Raw genomic sequence first — 20,810 nt, 5'->3', positions numbered from 1 at the left:
GATCCTTGTTGTTGCATTTGTCCTCTTCCGAAGGCGTCGTGAAGAGCTGAAGGACAGAAATCGACTGCCAACACAGAGAATCCAGCTGCACACACACGAGTCAGACCAGTGCAAGGAGCAACGCAGCGTAGAAGGAAAGGAGGCGACAACATAGGAGGGGAAGAGAGAGAGCCAGGAGCACGCTCTGGGAGTCACGCTGCAGCCAGACGGAGCCGCTGGGATGGACCCCGGGGCCTCTTGGATTAATCCCAGCGTTCCCGCGGTCCTGTCCGAGGAGGAGGGCTGAGGATCTGCTGCAACACCCAAATCCTGAATGAGGATGAATGGAGATGTTCTTTAGCTAAGCCTCAAGACAACACTCGCCCATCCACCTCCGTGTGAGCTGGGACAACACTCGCTAACAGCTGGAGGAGGAGGAGGAGGAGGAGGAGGAGAGGAGCCAGGGGGCCCAGAGCGCTGCTGCTGCCCCGGAGGAGAGGCGAGGGAGCGGGCAGGACGCCGCCGGGCATCGGGGGTCGTCGGCGGGACGCGAGGTGGCGGTGGTCCGGCGCCGCATGGCCGTGCAGAGGCTGGTGGCGGCGGCGGTGGCGGTCGCCCTGCTGTCACTGGTGCTGAATAATGTGGCCGCCTTCACCCCCAGCTGGGTCCTGCGGACTGTCTCTTAGAATCATGTTCTTTATTTTCCTATGACGCAATTAAAAAAAAACAAAAAATATCATGCATTCTGATTATGACACAGCTTGAAAACTCTAAAATCAGACCAGGTAAAAAAAAAAGATTTATAACAGCAAACAAATCAAACATTTGAAAATGTGTTTCGAGTTAATTGGAAGCGATTCAAGTGATTTGTTTGATACCCTACTAGTATGCTTTTTCGCGATATTCTAAGATTTCTTCTACGCTAATATATTGCTTGTTTCAGTAGTATGCTTTGCTTATTTTATTGTCTTTTTTTTGCACTTTTCCTCTCTTTCTTCTTTTTCTTTCACGTTTGTCTAGCTTTACGATTAGGACACTGGACCATAACTACTTTTTCGATACTTCTACTGTGGCTTTTGTTCACTTTGGTCGTGAGCACATTGAGTATGGTGAGCCGCAACTGCATAACAATAGCGGGGACCGCGTCTACTTTCGCAGCTACCAGCTGATCAGCTTGTGCAGGCCGAAGCTTCTGCCTGGAGAAAGACCTGTGATCCCGCTGGAGCTACGGAGAAGGGCTCATGGGCTGCAGAGGCGGGTGTCAAGCGGAGGGCTAAAACGAGGGAGATACAAACCCTGTTCCGTACCGCCGATCATAACGACGGGAACGTGAGGTCTTTGGCGAATAAGGCCGGATGAGCTCGGCTACTGGTAATGACCGACCGAGGGTCTTCCGTGAGCAGTCTCTGTGTGCTTCACTGAGACCGGTATGCACCGCGACTATCCGGATCCTGGCCAGCGTCGCCTTTTGCCCGCTTCAGGACTGTTCGGGCTGACAGAGCGCTACACAGAGCGGTAAGAAGAGGCGGGCGATCGCTGTTTATGTGAATGAGCGGTGGTGCCACCGGACCATGTGCGATGAAGGAGTTTCTTAGTCTTAAACATTGAACGCTGTTGGCTGGGGATCACGCCCGTGACTATTTGCCGAGAGTTCACGTCCGCCATTTTGGTTTATCGGTATACGTGGCGCCATCAAGCTGACGCTGAGAAGCTGTGGACACCATCCACTCCACTGTGTCTGCTCTGCTGAATCATCAGCCTGGAGCATTCATGGCGTATCACTGGTGACTTCTAACCACACCACACTGGATAAAGCTCTGCCAGCCTTCCACTTCAATACATAGACTGCCCAACTTCAGGAACAATAAAACTCTGACCCTGTAGCCGCACAATACTAAGGACGACAGCGCCACTGCACCTTCCCCCCCTCGCAGGTCAGGATCTGATGTGACCTGGTCCGCTGACACCCAGGTATATATATCCTCTGGTGAAGAGCTGCGGTGCACCACCTGGTAGGACTGTGAGGAGGTGGTCTATGGAGGCTAACGGCGCATCACTTCTACAGGACTGCTTCGAGTCTCAGCGGTTGGGGATGTGCTGTGGACCGCATGGGGAGGACATCAACAGATGGACCGACATTGTCACGGAATACATCTGCCCCTGTGAACCTGCACCATCCCATCACGACTGTGTGCTGCTTCCCAACAACAAGCCCTGGATCACCAGGGGACCTGAAGGCGGCCTTCTTAACATGAAGAAAGCTGCTTTCAGGTGCTGGAGACAGGGACTGAGCTGAGGAAAGCTCCAGCGCAACCCAAAAGGGTGAAGCTCAGGGAGTGGCAAGGACTCCTTACAGAGAGGAAGCTGGAGGCCAAACTCTGTGCTGAACAACACAAGGGAGGTGTGGTCTGGCATACATGAAGCAGATAACTGGCTTCAAGGTGGAGGGAGACATGCCAGGGGCTCCCCTGGAGGGGCCAACCAGCTCAGCACTGTTTCTTCAACAGGTTCCAGTCTACAGGCCCTCCCCGTCTCCTCCCACACACATCACACCTCCCAAACACCTCCTCCCTCATGTCCCCCCCTGCTGAGCTGCACATCCACAGGCCCTCAATAACAATGGGCCCTCCACCTCCCCTCTCCCTCCTCTGTGACGACTGACCAGGTGAGAAGACAGCTGGAGAAACTACACCAGCGCAGAGCTGAAGGTCCTGATGGCATCAGCCCCAGGGGTCCAAAGACTGCTGGGCGCCACCCAGCTGTCTGGTGTCCTGCAGCGCCCTTCTTCAACCTCAGCCTGAGGCTGGGGAAGTCAGTGCTGTGGAAGGCGCTGTGCCTGGTCCCTGTCCCAGAAGCCGGGCACCATCTGGCCTCAGCAGCCACTGACCAGGCAGTGCCTCACCTCCCATGTGGGACAAGGGTGCTGGAGAGGCTGGTTCATTCCCCTCCTCAAGCCCGTGCAGGTGAAATCATCGTTGGACCCTCTGTACCTAAGGTTTACCAGCCTCATGTGGGAGTGGACGACGATGACACATCTATCTCACCTGCCTGCAACGAGCTTCAGTCGCACCTGGATGGAGACCGATGTCCTGTGAGAGTCACTGCCATGCAGGCTTCTCCAGTGCATTTAACACCATCCAGCCACTGCTGCTGAGTGAGCAGAAGCGTGCAGATGGCAGTGTGGACGCCCACCATCTCCTGATCACTGACTACCTCACAGGCAGGACCACAGTTTTGTCCAGAATGGGCCGTGTGCTGTCTGGAACGTGGTCAGTCGCTGTGAGCTCTACAGGGAACTGAATTTCTGTCTCCTTCCTCTTCACTCCCTGTACACCAGTGACTTCCAGTAATAACACGGAGTCATACCATCTGCAAGTACTCTGATGATAGTTCTGCAGTGGTCAGTGCATTAAGCGGGATGGACGGGAGGAGGGAGGTACAGGGCAGTGGTGAGTGACTTTGTAAAGTGGGCGATGAGAACCACCTGGCGGCTGAACGTGGCCAAGACCAGAGAGATGGTGGTGACTTCAGGAGGAAGGCGAGGCAGCTCTTCCTACCTCCTGAGTGTCCTGGGAGCTGACGTGACATGGTGGAGGAGACAGAGTACCTGGGCTGCTCCAGATCAACAGCCGATTGAACTTGAAGAAGGCCAACATCAACGCTGTGTACAAGAGGGGATGAGTCAATTTTTCCGCAAGAGAAAGCTTCGAGTCCTTCAACGTGGTGCAGCAAGATGCTGGAGTTATTCTACCAGTCAAGGTTGTCCCAGTGTGCTGCACTGGCCATTGTCTGCTGGGGATGTCAGCATCGGAGCCGTGACACCAGCGTCTCCAATAAACTGGTTAGGAAGGTTGGCTCCATCATCCGGTTGCCAGCTGGAGCACCTGAACAGGTGGTGGAGGAGGTCGTTGAGAAACTGGTGTCCATATTGACAACCCGGACCACCTCCTCTCCACCACACCTCCTGGCAGTGGGACAGAGGAGCATTCTCCAGGCGTCTCCTCACGCCTCCGCTGCCACAAGGAGAGACAGGAGAACATTCCTGTCACGGCTATGAGGCTCTAACAGTTCACCTCCTTGCCAGATCACCTAAACCTTCTTATATTTTGTGTTTTTTTTTTTTTTTTTATTTATTCTTGTGTGTTGCTGCTACTGATTTCTACAAATTTCCCTTAAGGATTCGTAATAAAGTATATATCTATCTTCATTCATTCATCTATAATCAACAAAGTAATATTAAAAGAATAAAGGCTTGCAATATTTCAGTTGATTTGTAATGAATCCAGAATGCATGACATTTTTGTTTTAAATTGCATTACAGAAAATAAAGAAATTTATCACAATTTACTAATTTTCTGAAACAGTCCTTATATATATACATATAATCATTAAGGGTTAAATATGTATATATATATATATGTATACTGTATATATATACAGATAAATATATACATATATAAATATATATACTATATATTTATATATATAGTGTATATATATATATATACAGATACATATATAAATATATGTATATACATATATAAGCAGTACCTTCAGCTTGTTTCCCGCCTGCGTGTACTTCTTGGTGGCCAGGTGGTAGTTGCCCTGCCGCATGCAGCAGTCGGCGATCCTCTCCAGCAGCTCCTTCCGGGCCTCTTCAGACAAGTCCTTTGAATCGGTCACAATCATTCTCTCCGCCAGTTCCTCTGTGATGGTCAAGCTCTGGCTCACACACACCTCCAGGGCCTCGTGGTACTGTGTTCACGTACATACAGGCAGGAGAGAGGATACGGATGAGTGTGAGCTCGAGGCTGGAATGTCCACGTGTGGGTGGTGATGTGTCACCTTCTTGGCTGCTACCAGTAACTCCACTGCCTTTTCATACTGGGAATGAGTGATGAAGAAGTCGGAGCAGCGGGCCAGCAGGGCGGGGTCAGAGAAGCTCGTTCAGGTCCTCGGCGATCAGTTGCAGTGCAGAAGAACTGCTGGGTGGCGAGGCCAACCCAGAGCTTTGGAGACGTACCAGCCTGCAGCCGAGACACCGGCAGAGAAGCGATGAAAAGTAAATAAACAGTTGCAATATATGCCTCAGTGCTGCCCCCTTGTGGATCGATCTAGAATGCATCAATGAGGGACCTTGTGATAGAGAGCCACCGCCCGGTCCATGTGGGTGCCTTTCTCCTCGTAGTAGCAGGCGGCCTCCATCATGTCCTCTGCGTTACTGAGCAGAGCCAGGTTCATCAGCTGGTCCTCCAGACCGGTCTCCTGTTAGCACACACACACACACACACACACACACACGTCAAGACCAAAGCAGCAACAATGAAAGAACACAAACAGAAGATATGTGAAGCTCCGCCCCTGAACGTCCCGGGGAATGAACGTCCAGCTTCGTCCATGTGTGTGTTTGGGGACTTCTGGCTGTCTAAGGCGCTCTACCTTACAGAGCCGGATGGCATTGTTGTAGGCCTGGGCTCGCGTGTAGAAGTGGACGGCCTGCTTGATGTCATCGTATTTTCGTGAGCCAGGTGGTGCACGCCGCCTGTCCCCGTGTCGTTGGCTATCTCCGATGCCTGGCGGAGAAAATAAATACGTTCTCACATTTATGGACGGCTCACGATATCAGTTTTAATACTCAGCAAAGCACGAGTAACACAGTGCCTGGACACAAAGCGGAGTCACCTTCTGGATGTTCCCATGTAGCAGTGCACCGCGCAGAGAGAGAGTAATCCTGGCGCTCTCATAGAAGCACAGCGCCGAGTCCATGTCGGACTGGCTCTCCAGGTACTGGGCCCACCACTTATAGATGCTCCTGCAGAGGCAGAGGGGATGTAACTTGTTGTGAGCGGATTATAAGTACGATTGTCTCTGCTCTTCAGGCGATGAAGTACTTGTCTTTCATTTTGTTGACGAGATCTCCAGAGCGGCGTGTGGTCCTGGAGCATCCTGGCACCTCCACCCGGTGCGTGTCGGATTTCGTAACTGTAACAACAGCTTACAATCACACTTTATAATACTTAACCACTTGAATTAAAAACTATGGTGTCGAGCATGCGACATAGCCGACGGGGGGTCTTACTACACGAGGGCCTGGGTCTTGTCGCCCATGGACTCCAGGTACTTGGCATAGTTGTAATAGGTGGTGCGCAGGTGGATGCGGTCGTGGCTCTCTGCCGTTCCCAGAGCCTGCTGCCATTGGCTGGACGCCTGGTAGAAATGGTTCAGCAGGTCAAAGCGCTGGCAGCACTTGTACAACTTTTCTGCATCTTCCTATCGGAGGACAGGAAAAGAAGATGGAAAGATGAATGCCGTGGGGTTGGGAAAGTCCCCGTGTTCTCCGTGTTGTCTCCATTGTCTCCACTGCATCGTCTCTCTGGCCCCTTGTTGTCTGGAAGTATGTAAAGATGATACCAGAAAGAGGGGCTGAAAAAAAGTAGTACCTTACTAAATAAACATGTTATGTCTGTATACAACCGATTTTAACTTTAAAAAGCTGAACAATTAAAGAATAAAGAAGAGGAATGAAATTAACAAATCTGCATGTCTTTAAGGGACATTCGGCCGAGAGAAATGGGCTCGGGTCAATCTATTAATCACTCTATTAGTCATCTATTGGTCAATCCATTAGCCTGATGGTGTCATAATTCACTCTGAGTATCTTACCAGCATCCCGAGCTGAACGGCCAACATGGCCACCTGGGCTTCTGGCTCAGGCTCAAGCTCCGCCTCCTTCAGAGCTTTTGCTGCCCTCGCATTTCCCATATTCCCGAGGCACACGCGCGCCACGTCCAGCTGGCGCGTCTTCACACACATCCGCGCCATGTTTTCCCAAACCGCTTTGCTACGGAGGAAAGGGAACATGGCTTATTTTACTAGGGTAACGTGTTCTCACTGTTACACACAGGTATTTACAGTTTGTTTTAAGGGTCATTATTGAAGTCATAAACCCTTAGCATGAATCTAGTGACCAATATGTATGAACCCTTGTTTCTCCCTTCCAGACCTCTAGTACTGTACACCAGGACGACCCCCACACACACACACACACACTGCTATACGCAGAGATAAACAACACTGTGTGCAGGACTCCAACACAAAGCGAGAGGCGTGCTTTTCTACCTCTGTATTTCCTTTTTTCTCCCTTTTGTCTTGCTGACGTATACCCCCCCCCCCCCCTTTACTTTTTGCTTCTATTCCAGATTTGAGATTCCTCAGCCATCTGGTCTTTATTTTCGTCCGCCTACCTCCTCCTCGCTTTAGCTGATACAGATGTGGGCTGTTTATGAAAGTTGGGCAACAGGAAATACCCCAAATCTTTAGGGGCCCTGTGGGGGAACGGAGGGAACGGAGGGTCACTTGTTGGACTAAACCTTCTCTATACGGTCACAGAAAACCAAGCGTGGAAATGAAATGTGAGACACACACACAGGGCGGCAAGATGTGAGAGCCGAGAAAGGAAAGACGAGAGAAGGAGCAGCTCCACATTTGGCCTCTTCCCATCCTCTCTCCCTCAGGAAACACATCCTGCTGCTGCGCCAGCCACCGTGTCTGTTGCACACGAGAGAGAGGGAGCGACGCCCCCTGGGCTCCAGACAAAAGAGTACACAACCGTGACGTCTGAGAGGGTCTTTGGACATTCTCTCACACCAACACACACACACACACGTAAAGTGGTCGTGAAGGAGGGACCCGTCCGTTTAAAGCTCGCTGCTGTGGCGAAGTGAAGTCTTGGATTATGACCAACAGAAACTCCCCCACAGCTCAACTCTGACCTCCAGGCTTTGCAGAGACTCAGTGAGCGAGGGAGAGAGGGACCGACGGCGAGAAGCAGAAGGGTTCAAGGGTTCTGGTTCCAGTGAGGCAGTGCGGGGTTCTCTAGAGGAGACAGTCCCAGTAAAGCCACTCCGAGCAGCACTGGTCCAACAGATCCTTGTTGTTGCATTTGTCCTCTTCCGAAGGCGTCGTGAAGAGCTGAAGGACAGAAATCGACTGCCAACACAGAGAATCCAGCTGCACACACACAAGTCAGACCAGTGCAAGGAGCAGCATGGCGTAGAAGGAAAGGAGGCGACAACATAGGAGGGGAAGAGAGAGAGCCAGGAGCACGCTCTGGGAGTCACGCTGCAGCCAGACGGAGCCGCTGGGATGGACCCCAGGGCCTCTTGGATTAATCCCAGCGTTCCCGCGGTCCTGTCCGAGGAGGAGGGCTGAGGATCTGCTGCAACACCCAAATCCTGAATGAGGATGAATGGAGATGTTCTTTAGCTAAGCCTCAAGACAACACTCTCGCCCATCCACCTCTGTGTGAGCTGGGACAACACTCGCTAACAGCTGGAGGAGGAGGAGGAGAGGAGCCAGGGGCCCCAGAGCGCTGCTGCTGCCCCGGAGGAGAGGCGAGGGAGCGGGCAGGACGCCGCCGGGCATCGGGGGTCGTCGGCGGGACGCGAGGTGGCGGTGGTCCGGCGCCGCATGGCCGTGCAGAGGCTGGTGGCGGCGGCGGTGGCGGTCGCCCTGCTGTCACTGGTGCTGAATAATGTGGCCGCCTTCACCCCCAGCTGGGTCCTGCAGGCTTTGGATGACGGGCGCAGGAGGAGCGTGGGGCTCTGGAGGATGTGTCCCCTGAGCGGGGAGCGGGGCGAGCTCCCGGCCGGCATGAAGGGGCCGCAGTGCGAGGGCCTGGGATGGGGCGCCGATTATTTCGGCTACCAAGAATCCCGCAGCACGGTCAAGCGTAAGTTTTTACGGTACTTTTTTCATTAAAGTGCAAGTTAACAATGTTTTTTATGTCTGCTTTCTCAAAAAAAGAAAGACATTTGCAGACTTGAAAGTGTCCCATCTCTTTCTCATCAGACTGGTTGATTAACTGGTAGAGAAGGAACAGCTCTTCACTCACATCAGGAGCTTCTGATCCGAGAGGATGAGCCATGAGTCAAAAGCCAAAGCACTCACAGTTAAAAACAAACAAGCAGAGCCCTTTGCCTGCGTGGCAGAGTGATGTCATGGTGTAAACACTGGCACATGGCAGCCAGCCCATCTGTAGAAGACTTATTCATGTTAAAGCCAAATGCCTCTTTCTGATGGGTCATCGTGTTGCTGACACGACGTTGAAAGAGCTTTCGGGTGTTGCTCTAGATTCCATTCAAGAAACATGTTGTAAACTCCGGCGGTCCAGTGACTCCAACGATGTCGCCATGCTCCAGGCGTAGACTGTATTACAACATCAAGATCAAGACCTCTGATTCAGACCTGACTGAACTTTATCATGCAGGTTTCCTTCATGCAGTTTGACCAGAGAGCAGGAAAATGACACCTCTTTCTCTCCTGGTCCCTCCAGTGCAGTTCGACATGATGCGGGCGTGTAACCTGATGGCGACGGTGGCGCTGACCGCCGGGCAGCTGATCTTCCTCCTGGGCCTGATGGAGGTGCCCTTCATCACACAGGAGTCCCAGTGGTGGGAGGAGGCCATTGCTGCACTCTTCCAGCTAGCCAGTGAGTACCAGCGCTGCTCCATCGGGTCGGTTTGCATCAGCAGGAAAAACAAGCCTCGAAAAGCACGCCTGATGTCAACTCGGAGTTTCCTCCCGTCTAACAATCGACGCTCATAACGTCACGAAGAAAGAGAGAAATCCAGATGCCGCAGGACAAGGTTCAGTTGCTCTCTGGTCGAGGTCCAGAGGGAGGGGAGCACGGGGAGCTAACGGGCCAAATACTGTGAGGACCTTCAGACGGAAGGCCCACGCCTCGTCTTCACTTTACTCAGGACACAATAAACCTGGGCTTTAGGGAAATGGCTGCTAGACAATATGTTTACTCAATGTACGTCCAAATCCATGGTCAAAGTGGATAATATGGGGAAAAGGAAGTATAAATGAACAAAATAAAACAACTGACAAGCCAAACCAAGTGAGGTAATAGAGAGGGGGGAACTAGGAAACAGAAGGGGGGGGGGCATCCTCAGGATTAATTGGCATGCAAAATAACTTTAATGCAGTTATAGCAATACCCCCCCCCCCCTCCACACCCGGTGCCCCTCCATCCATCCCACTGAGCCACATCCATGTACCGGTGAGGAGGGGAGATGCGTCGTGTGTGTTGTTGTGTTGTGTTGTGTTGTGTTGTGTTGTGTTGTGTTGTGTTGTGTTTGTTGTGTTGTGTTGTGTTGTGTTGTGTTGTGTTGTGTTGTGTTGTGTTGTGTTGTGTTGTGTTGTGATGTGATGTATGTTGTATGTGTTGTAATGTTGTGTTGTGTTGTTATGTGTTGTGATGTGATGTGTTGTGATGTGTTGTATTGTGATGTGTTGTGATGTATTATTGTGTTATGTTGTGTTGTGATGTTGTGATGTTGTGTTGTGTTATGTATGTTGTGTTGTGTTGTGTTACGATCGATGCGTGATGCGATCTGCAATGTGTTGATATGTTATTGTGATGTGTTATGTTGTGATGATGTGTTATGTTATGATGTGTTGTGATGTGTTGTGATGTGTTGTGATGTGTTGTGATGTGTTGTGATGTTATGTTGTGTTGTGATGTGTTGTGTTGTGATATGTTGTATGTATGTTATGTGTGATTGTGATGTGATGTGTATGTGATGTGTTGATGTGATGTGATGTGATGTGATGTGTTGTGATGTGTTGTGTTGTGATGTGTTATGATGTGTTGTATGTGTTATGATGTGTTATGTGATGTGTTGTGATGTGTTGTGATATGATGTTGTGGTGTTGTGACGTGTTGTGACGTGTTGTGATGTGACGTGTTGTGATGTGATGTGTTGTGATGTGTTGTGATGTGTTGTGATGTGTTGTGATGTGTTGTGACGTGTTGTGTTGTGATGTGTTGTGATGTGTTGTGATGTGTTGTGATGTGTTGTGTTGTGTTGTGATGTGTTGTGATGTGTTGTGATGTGTTGTGTTGTGATGTGTTGTGATGTGTTGTGATGTGTTGTGTTGTGTTGTGACGTGTTGTGTTGTGATGTGTTGTGATGTGTTGTGTTGTGACGTGTTGTGACGTGTTGTGATGTGTTGTGACGTGTTGTGATGTGTTGTGATGTGTTGTGTTGTGTTGTGATGTGTTGTGATGTGTTGTGGTCGCTCAGCCCGTTGGTATCTTTATGGCAGAGCGGCATGAAGGGGGGGGGGAGGTCTGGATCTAAATTTAGTGGTGGTCCCAGAGTCCGTGGGCCTGCAGTGAGCCGGCAGCGACTGCCGGGCGCCAGGATATCCTCGCTCAGGACGAGGAAATGTCTGTGACTACCTGTTATGCAAAGCCCAGCGCTGGAGAAGGAAAAGGGGGGAGGGGGGGGGGGCTGGACGGGAAAGACAGCTTCAACAGGGACTGACTGTGTGTGTGTGTGTGTGTGTGTGTGTGTGCTTTGTCCTGTGGTACACACAACACACAACAGCAGGGTGGGAATGGCCTCCGTCTAGATAAGCTGGCCTGGCTTTTATGTCTGTTTGCAAAATATCCTCGAGCTGCAAATAAAGAATCTCCTCGTTATCGTTAAGCGTCTTCGGGGGGGGGGGGGGGCTGTAATCTGAAGACCTTGGCAGGAGGATCGAGACCCACCCAGCTATTAGACAAGCCCACCAGCCAGATCTCAGGGACCAGTGATCTCACCGAAGCTTGATGAACCAAGACAATGGAAACATGAAGATGGACCATCTTCACATGCTGCTGTGATGATGTGACCTGAGAGGACCAGAGAGGACCTGAGAAGAGCTGAGAGGACCAGAGAGGACCAGAGAGGACCTGAGAGGACCAGAGAGGACCAGAGAAGAGCTGAGAGGACCAGAGAGGACCAGAGAGGAGCTGAGAGGAGCTGAGAAGAGATGAGAGGACCTGAGAGGAGCTGAGAGGAGCTGAGAGGACCAGAGAGGAGCTGAGAGGAGCTGAGAAGAGCTGAGAGGACCTGAGAGGACCTGAGAGGACCAGAGAGGAGCTGAGAGGAGCTGAGAGGACCAGAGAGGAGCTGAGAGGACCTGAGAGGACCAGAGAGGACCAGAGAGGACCAGAGAGGAGCTGAGAGGACCTGAGAGGACCTGAAAGGAGCTGAGAGGACCAGAGAGGAGCTGAGAGGAGCTGAGAGGACCAGAGAGGACCAGAGAAGAGCTGAGAAGAGCTGAGAGGACCAGAGAGGAGCTGAGAGGACCTGAGAGGACCAGAGAGGAGCTGAGAGGACCAGAGAGGAGCTGAGAGGAGCTGAGAGGAGCTGAGAGGACCTGAGAGGACCAGAGAGGAGCTGAGAGGAGCTGAGAGGACCAGAGAGGAGCTGAGAGGACCTGAGAGGACCAGAGAGGACCAGAGAGGACCAGAGAGGACCAGAGAGGAGCTGAGAGGACCTGAGAGGAGCTGAGAGGAGCTGAGAGGAGCTGAGAGGACCAGAGAGGAGCTGAGAGGACCTGAGAGGAGCTGAGAGGACCAGAGAGGACCAGAGAGGACCAGAGAGGACCAGAGAGGAGCTGAGAGGACCAGAGAGGAGCTGAGAGGACCAGAGAGGAGCTGAGAGGACCTGAGAGGACCTGAGAGGAGCTGAGAGGAGCTGAGAGGAGCTGAGAGGACCAGAGAGGAGCTGAGAGGAGCTGAGAGGACCAGAGAGGACCAGAGAGGAGCTGAGAGGACCAGAGAGGAGCTGAGAGGAGCTGAGAAGAGCTGAGAGGACCTGAGAGGACCAGAGAGGAGCTGAGAGGAGCTGAGAGGACCAGAGAGGAGCTGAGAGGAGCTGAGAGGAGCTGAGAGGACCAGAGAGGACCAGAGAGGACCAGAGAGGAGCTGAGAGGAGCTGAGAGGACCTGAGAGGAGCTGAGAGGAGCTGAGAGGACCAGAGAGGAGCTGAGAGGAGCTGAGAGGAGCTGAGAGGACCAGAGAGGAGCTGAGAGGAGCTGAGAGGAGCTGAGAGGACCAGAGAGGACCTGAGAGGACGTCTCAACGTTGGCGTGAGCAAGAAGAGGGACAACGTCGACACAGCGACACAGTCAACACCGATTTCACTGACTTCTAAATATAGCAATGCTCTCTGGAAAAATGTCCTCTTCCAGTTTGACTCTGACCGTATCCGCCCAACAAGGGGAGTCAAACGATGACATGCGATGGGAGCTTCAGACTGAAAACTGAATACCAAGAGTAGAACAGAGTTTACTCAGTCTGACATGAGGCAATATGAGGACAATGGGATGAGGGGAAATCAGCCTCGTGTATTTGTGTTTCTTGTCATTGTGGTTTCTCTATTTTAAATTATTTGGGAGTTTTTATAAAATAAAAATCTCAGCAGGAACAGACAAAACATTTCTCCTCAAGCTTTTCAGAAGCTTTAGTCAGGACTCCAGACGGCTCAGGTCAACACTGACCTACTGAGGGGAAGATGAATGGAGAAGATGTATTTGAATATAAATCTGATATTATTAGTGAATTATTCAATCAAGTCAATTGAAAAAATAATAATGTAACTATTCTGATAACCGAGGAGGCTTCAGTCACACTTCTGGCTCCTCGGGTCGGATGTCTGGTGATTACGCTCAATTATAAGTTATTACACGTCCTAAATGCCTCATTAACTAATTAACTCATCCCATAGATTATAAAACATTTCTCCTAAACAGAAAGGTCATCATGGTGCTCGAGGAAAAGTCGATCACAAAAGTCATCAAAATTAATTCTTTGGACACCGCAGATTCTCTGTGACAGAAGATGTCAAACGTCCAGAAGAAGACATCAACCTCTCAGGGCGAGGAGGGAAGGAAGCAAGGAAAGAGGAAGGAGGGGAAGTCTGAGTCATAAGACGCTGCCAGAATAAGAAGTTCACACGATGAGCCACAGACACGATGAGCCACAGACACGAGGAGCCACAGACACGATGAGCTACAGACACGATGAGCTACAGACATGATGAGCCACAGACACGAGGAGCCACAGACACGATGAGCCACAGACACAAGGAGCCACAGACACGATGAGCCACAGACACGATGAGCCACAGACACGATGAGCCACAGACACAAGGAGCCACAGACACGATGAGCCACAGACACGATGAGCCACAGACACGAGGAGCCACAGACACGATGAGCCACAGACACAATGAGCCACAGACACGATGAGCCACAGACACGAGGAGCCACAGACACGATGAGCCACAGACACGATGAGCCACAGACACGTGAGCCACAGACACGAGGAGCCACAGACACGAGGAGCCACAGATGAGCCACAGACACGTGAGCCACAGACACGATTACTTACAGACACGAGGAGCCACATACACAAGGAGCCACAAACACGATGACCCACAGACACGAGGAGCCACAGATGAGCCACAGACACAAGGAGCCACATCCTCACTTTAAACAATGACAACCACTGTAGACGGAGAGGAATAAATACCCCCCCCCCTTCTTGTGCCGCTGATTCTTTCAGGAAAACTGATGGATTTATAGATTAGATTATAAATCCCTTAATTAGTTCCACAGTGGAGACATTTCAGGATCACAGCAGCGGGTACAAATAAATACTAAATACTAATACTAAAATATTAAATATACAGAGGAAACTAAATATATACACAAGGCAGAGACCAAAGTGAATTTCCAGCAGGTTAAAGTGAAAATAAAGATCTGTTATCTTATATCCTAAAGCACCAACATTCATGTTCCCAGTGATTATTTGTGGGGCCTGTATTCATTACTATGTGGATGGGCATGTTTTTAGACATTATCGTTGGATGAATGTGGTAAATAAGAGATTGACTTGAACAGGATGATTGTTATGTGCTTTTAGACACACTTCTAGAGAAGGAGGTGTGGGAAGTGAGTCACGTTCCACTTTCCCCAGAGGAGCAAAGATAAAGAAGCACGTGGAATGAAGGCTGTGGCTTTGGTGCCTTCGCATGCAGACGTGTCCACGGCGCGGAGAAGTCGGGAGATGAAACATCTCAAAGGCGTTTCCGCACTTATATTCACGCTCTGATATTTTTAAACCGTTGAGAACTTTTGATCTGGAGATCTCAGAAGTTCGAGGAGGAAACAGATTTCCAGGTTCAAAGGCGCCGCGCTCCGGCTGAGCGGGACGAGGTTCAGGAATGCAAGTCGACATCGAGCATGAGGGATTAAAAAAGACCTTAACATGGTTGTTGTCATCAATCATTGTTCGGGTCCCATTCACCCTTCTGCTGTGTAGTGGTCATTATGACCCGATTAATGTGTTAACCTCCTTTTACCTTTATATTTACTAACATATTTTAGGTGAGGTCATATATTTATATATAAAATCTCGAAAAAAATTATTAATATTGTTTGTTTTCCAAGTTTAAGTGTGAGGGCTTTTTATGTTTTTTGTGACTCCCGAAGAGAACCGAAACAAACATTGAATCGGGTCAAAATGACCCGAAGGCAACACAAGGGTTAAACACAGTCCCAGATAAGAACGTCTTATTCTGAGCATGTTCTCTCGTCTGTGGCCAAACATTCAACGAGTGCATTGAACCGGCGGTGCGTTGTTCTGACCGGAGCTTTTTCTCTGGATGTCCTGACAGGTTTCGTGCTGTTGATTGGACTCGTGACGTTCTACCGGATCGGGCCCTACACACACCTGTCCTACTCCTGCTACCTGGACATCGCCGCTTGCCTGCTGGCCACGTTGGCGGCGGTCATGCTCATCTGGAACATCTTACATCGCCGCGACGACTGCCTCGCACCTCGAGTGATAATCATCAGCCGCTCGCTGGCCTCGCCATTCCATCCGCGCCTCGACAACGACTACGTGGAGTCGCCCTGCTGACCGCGGGACCCGAGCAGGAAGTAAAAGACGCCGAGCCGCCGCTCCCATCCTCTCGTCTAACTCCGGAGTGACTCTCGAGAAGAGGGCCTTCCTGCGGCTCGCCCTCTTTCACTGCATTTGTGAAACTCTATATGTCACAACCTTTCCCACCATAAACAGCTTCAGATGATGTATAAATCAACCTAACATATCCAGACCGTATGACGGTTCATGTATTCATGCTCGGCTGAGCGCATGTGTGGCTAAACAAGGAATGTGGAGAGGAATGTCTCGGTGGAACAAACTGCTGGTGAAAAGATCAAGCTGGAACTTGACCTGTTTTCCTCTATGTGCTCTCATTAAATGGCCTCCTGCATCATTAGGAATTGGAAATTCTGAAAGCTGTTGAAAGTGTAATACCAGAATACCTCATATTTGTTTTCAGCATTTTAAAGCGTATTCATGTAAAACATAGTATTATGATTAATGACATGTGTTGTAAGTAAGTAAACAAGATAGAAGCAAAAGAGCCTGTCAAACATTTTGAGTGTGCGTAATCAAACATATTTCATTAGAAAACAGCCGATGAGAGGTGCTATGTTGATTAAATAAACAACAACAACCTACGGAAATGAGGGAATCATCTTACTCTCTCTGAATGCGTCATTATCACATTCATATTTTTACGATCGAAGATAGAAAAACACAAATTAACTGCCAATTAATGTATGGAAGTGATTTGGATTTTTAAAGCAGTAATTGTTAAATTGATGGGAACACATGTTTTGGCGAAGTGGATTTCACTTTTAAATAACACAGATTTAAAAATGCAACCGTCACGATGCCCTCCACACACACACCCTGCTCGCTCGTGGTACACACTGGATACTAAAATTAATATAATATGTCGGTATAAAGGATAATGCTATCATTCGTAGTAGAATTCTTGTGATCATATCATACTTCTGCCAATAACTTCAGGCTATCAGGGGTTCAAACATAGGAGCACATTAAAATAATAATATAACGTATAAATGTAATACATTTATTGGTAAATATTCAAACGGGTTGTTGTTGTTGTTGTTGTTGCTGTTTCGGTGTCCAACACCACACCTGACAAATGGACAACACAGAACGTTATTAATTAGAACATTTTAAATGACATAGAACATATAATTATTTAGCTTTTATTAACAGAATATTCTGAACTCAAGGTTCACCGACTAACTTTCTTTCTGGAGCTTTTGACCATATTATTATTATTATGGTTTTATTCAGCAACTAGTATCATGTGACCCAAGAACAGTACTATTCACAGAACGCATGTCAGATGATAACAAGTGGTTTATACAGTATATATATATATATATATTAGGGCTGTCAGCGTTAACGCGTTAATCTATGCGATTAATTTGGCCGCGTTAACGCACTAAAATATTTTAACGCAATTAACGCAAATGTTTTTTTTTTTTTTTTTTTAAACCGCGGCAGTACGGTTTGACACTGTTTCCGTTTTTAAAACAATCATTTCTCCGCGAAAATAAGGAGCATAAATGAGTTTAACTCGTGGATGAATCAGTCGGGTTTCCTCCTGCTCCTCCTTCCTCCGTCTCCCCCTCTGATACTCAGAGGAACGGAGGGGCGACGTGTCGGGTGACGCGGCGCGGAAAGAACGCGACACACGAAACCTTCAACGTGATTGGTCAATCCGTTTGTCTGTCAACATTTCGGGGGGAAAAAACAACCAATGAACACTCAGTAAATCACAAAGGACCTCCACAACACAGGTAAGGCTCATTTAGCAGCCTGTCAGTCAGAGAACCAGAGAACACGGCGCGAGGACAATGAGGCTCATTTCAGAGCTGAGATTGTTCTGGAATGTTTGATGTAGAACACGTGGGGATGTGTCACATGCAAAAGACTTTAAACGGTGAATTTAATTTATTTTGTAAAATGTATAAAATGCCCCCAGCCTCCAGAGGGTTAACGTGACATATGTGAATGTCAGTCAGTTATCAAGGCCACTGGTTCTGCTGTTCAGTGGTAAAGATGACAGGACCAATGGGGTCTCAATATACTTCTTTTTTTTTACTAATCTGATGTTTCACTGAAGAAACAATTGATCATCCACGATATTAAATACCTCGCTGGCACTGTATATGTAGGAGCCTCTTTGAAAACACAGCTCTGTGTGAAGTTTTGTCTTTAAAAAAAAGGGAAACACTTTTAACCCTAACCCTAACCCTAACCCTAACCCTAACCCTAAATATTTAACCCTCCCCCCGCCTTTGGGTCATTTTGACCTGATTCAATGTTTCACCCTCCTGTTACCTTTATATTTACTAACATATTTTACCCTTTGGGTTCAATTTGACGCCAGCAATTAAAACCTCCAGAAAATTATTAGAATTAATATTGTTTTCCAAGTTTAAGTGTGAGGCACTTTATGTTTGTTTGTTGACTACCGAAAGAACACCGACATTAAACATTGAATGGGGTCAAATTAACCCGAAGGCGGCAGGAGGGTGTAATATTGATTCGGGTCAAAATGACCCAAAGGCAACACAAGGGTTAAACGGTGAATTTAAATTTTTTTGTAAAATGTATAAAATGCCCCCAGCCTCCAGAGGGTTAACATGACATATGTGAATGTCAGTCAGTTACCAAGGCCACTGGTTCTGCTGTTGCTCAATGTTAAAGATGACAGGACCAATGGGGTCTCAATATACTTCTTTTTTTTTTACTAATCTGATGTTTCACTGAAGAAACAATTTATCATCCACAATATTAAATACCTCACTGGCACTTTATAGGTAGGAGCCTCTTTGAAAACACAGCTCTGTGTGAAGTTTGGTCTTTAAAAAGAATGAACTTTTAACTTTTAATTGCGATTAATCGCGATTAATCGCGATTAATTAATCGCAATTTCAAAATGTGCGATTAATTAGTTAATTTTTTTAAATCGATTGACAGCCCTAATATATATATATATATATATATACACACACACACATATATAAATATATATACATATATATAAAATTAATAATAAAATATATACACATATTTATATAAATACATATATATGTAAATATATATATATATATATAATTAGTAATAATAATAAAATATATACACATATTTTTATATATATATATATTTATATTCTCGAAGAGGACTGTGAGATATGATTGAAAGGTCAAGAAAAGGCTTCAGTAGTAAGTGAACATGGTCATGAATGAACCTCGAGATGAGTTCATTTATATGATCTATAGAACATCTATTGCAGACAGCGTGCTGCGCTTACTGCATATTGCTGTAGGTGTTGTGTGTTATCGCTATTGAACGCTAACACACTCGTATCTGGTCTCTTATCAGTTATCTGGTAGCATCATTTTAAATCACAATACCATCATTGAAGAACTCAAACCTGCCGGGTAGAAGATGATAAAAAACTGCTCCAACTATAAAGATAAATATAGACATCTACATTTGATCCGATTACAATTCTAGTGTTTGCTTCATGGAACGGAAATACCTTCTGAGAAGAATGAGTGAATGTGTTCATGCAGCGAGTTACATTCCCTGAAAAATGGCCCCAAACTGAGAGCATGAGGGTCACATGTACCTCAGCCAACTATGAGGATCTATCATCCATCAGTCTCCGCTTCACTCCTCTACACTTCCTTGGGTGTTATTGTTCCCGGTGGAAGGGGGGGGGGGGGAGGGATTTGCTTTTAAATAGCAAATGCAGTGGCAAAAATGACAGCGCGAGTACAGGGTTGCATTCATGTCGCAGATAACCCCGCAGCATGTCACCTGAAGTCAAGGACACCATGAATGAGAGGAAGCAGCTCAGTCTGGACTGAAAACAGACATTCCAACCTATCCGACTGTGGGAGGCAGGAGGAATGTCATGCTGAGAGGATGTGTTTGGGTTTTATATTTGATTCTCAGTCTCCATGGAAGAGACATGTACGAGAGGAAATAAGCCGGACTCGAGTCAATTCAGAAATCTGCCCCATTGAGACGAGTCCCAGGAGGTCCAGGCTCAGGAAATGCATATTCCTGTGGCTGGATGCGGGAATCCAACACAATGCTGACCTTTTTTTTCTTCTCTTTTTGTTTTTTTAAAAGAAGCAGCAGTAAAAATAGCCATCAATGAGCAACTTAGTAAAGCTGTCATCGTGCCTATTAAACTCTCTGGAATATCCGGCCAGTGTGATATGCTGTTTTCCCATTTGTTTGTTTTTATGTTATTTCCTCATTTGTGTTAGATGTGTGTGGCAAAGCACAAAGACAGCAGAATACAGACAGAGTGCCTCGAATCACGTACTCTGCTCAAGAGCATATCAAATCGGTTCTGAAATCACACACACACACACACACACACACACACACACACACACACACAGGAACACACATGCAGATCCTTCTAGTGGCCTGACTCAATGTTTGCAGGAATGGAAAGGGCACTCCTTTTGGACCAAGCTGGCAAGGGGGATCTACTGTGTGTGTGTGTGTGTCTGTGTGTGTGTGTCTGTGTGTCTGTGTGTGTGTTTAGAAAAGTACATCCCCTCTGAACACACCCGCACAGTAACAGAAACAGTCTCATCGCCCATAAACACAACAAGAGTTCCTTCCTGAAGCACAGACACAAAGTCCTTCATCATGTCCTGTGTTTAAAATATAATTTCATGTTGTTACATCATCAAATAAAAGCTATCCTCTGGTGGAAGTGATTTGATTATAGCATCCCGATATGATACACTGCCGGGTTTAGTTTGATGAAATGAGGAATTCTTTACATACGGTATTTAAAATGTGCACAAATACTGTGGTGTGGTATTTCTTTCCACACACTTTGTGTGTATGACACAGGGATAAGACAACGCTTTAAAGAATATCACTGGATAGATAGCCTGGATCACTTGTGTGATTTAGAGTATATCAAAATGAAGGTTACATAACTATTGAGGTAGTTTCCTCCGTGTTGACTTCTACAGTCTAAAGCTGTTGACTGGCACGAGGGGTTTGGAAAAGCCAGAGGCAACAATGACACATCCTCATGTCAGTCTAAAGCAGG

The 20,810-nt window shown here is 47.9% G+C and overlaps 2 protein-coding genes across 2 annotated transcripts in view; one reads left to right on the top strand and one right to left on the bottom strand.

Annotated features, from left to right (window-relative positions):
• The window catches only part of ift140 (intraflagellar transport 140 homolog (Chlamydomonas)), a 35,507-nt gene that overhangs the window by 7,896 nt on the left and 6,801 nt on the right, over positions 1-20,810 (bottom strand). Inside the window, exons 19-20 of the mRNA XM_056429210.1 lie at positions 6,643-6,820; positions 6,059-6,249 (exon numbers count right to left, since the gene is read on the bottom strand). Of these exons, the coding sequence (XP_056285185.1) occupies positions 6,059-6,249; positions 6,643-6,820 (369 nt within the window). The remainder of the gene's footprint in view (positions 1-6,058; positions 6,250-6,642; positions 6,821-20,810) is intronic.
• On the top strand, positions 7,452-20,462 carry tmem204 (transmembrane protein 204). The gene is made up of 3 exons (XM_056429207.1): positions 7,452-8,710; positions 9,314-9,469; positions 15,501-20,462. Exons 1-3 carry the CDS (start codon positions 8,449-8,451, stop codon positions 15,743-15,745), a joined length of 663 nt encoding a protein of 220 aa, XP_056285182.1. The 5' UTR covers positions 7,452-8,448; the 3' UTR covers positions 15,746-20,462.

Source organism: Pseudoliparis swirei, chromosome 13 (assembly GCF_029220125.1).
Source record: "Pseudoliparis swirei isolate HS2019 ecotype Mariana Trench chromosome 13, NWPU_hadal_v1, whole genome shotgun sequence".
Classification (NCBI taxonomy): domain Eukaryota; kingdom Metazoa; phylum Chordata; class Actinopteri; order Perciformes; family Liparidae; genus Pseudoliparis; species Pseudoliparis swirei.
This window is presented reverse-complemented; position numbering and strand designations above follow the sequence as displayed.

Excerpts from the sequence above, each read along its gene's own strand:
- tmem204 (XM_056429207.1), top strand. The coding sequence starts at position 8,449 with ATGGCCGTGCAGAGGCTGGTGGCGGCGGCGGTGGCGGTCGCCCTGCTG. Across the intron at positions 8,711-9,313 it reads ATCCCGCAGCACGGTCAAGC|TGCAGTTCGACATGATGCGG; the intron begins GTAAGTTTTTAC and ends TGGTCCCTCCAG. Across the intron at positions 9,470-15,500 it reads TGCACTCTTCCAGCTAGCCA|GTTTCGTGCTGTTGATTGGA; the intron begins GTGAGTACCAGC and ends ATGTCCTGACAG.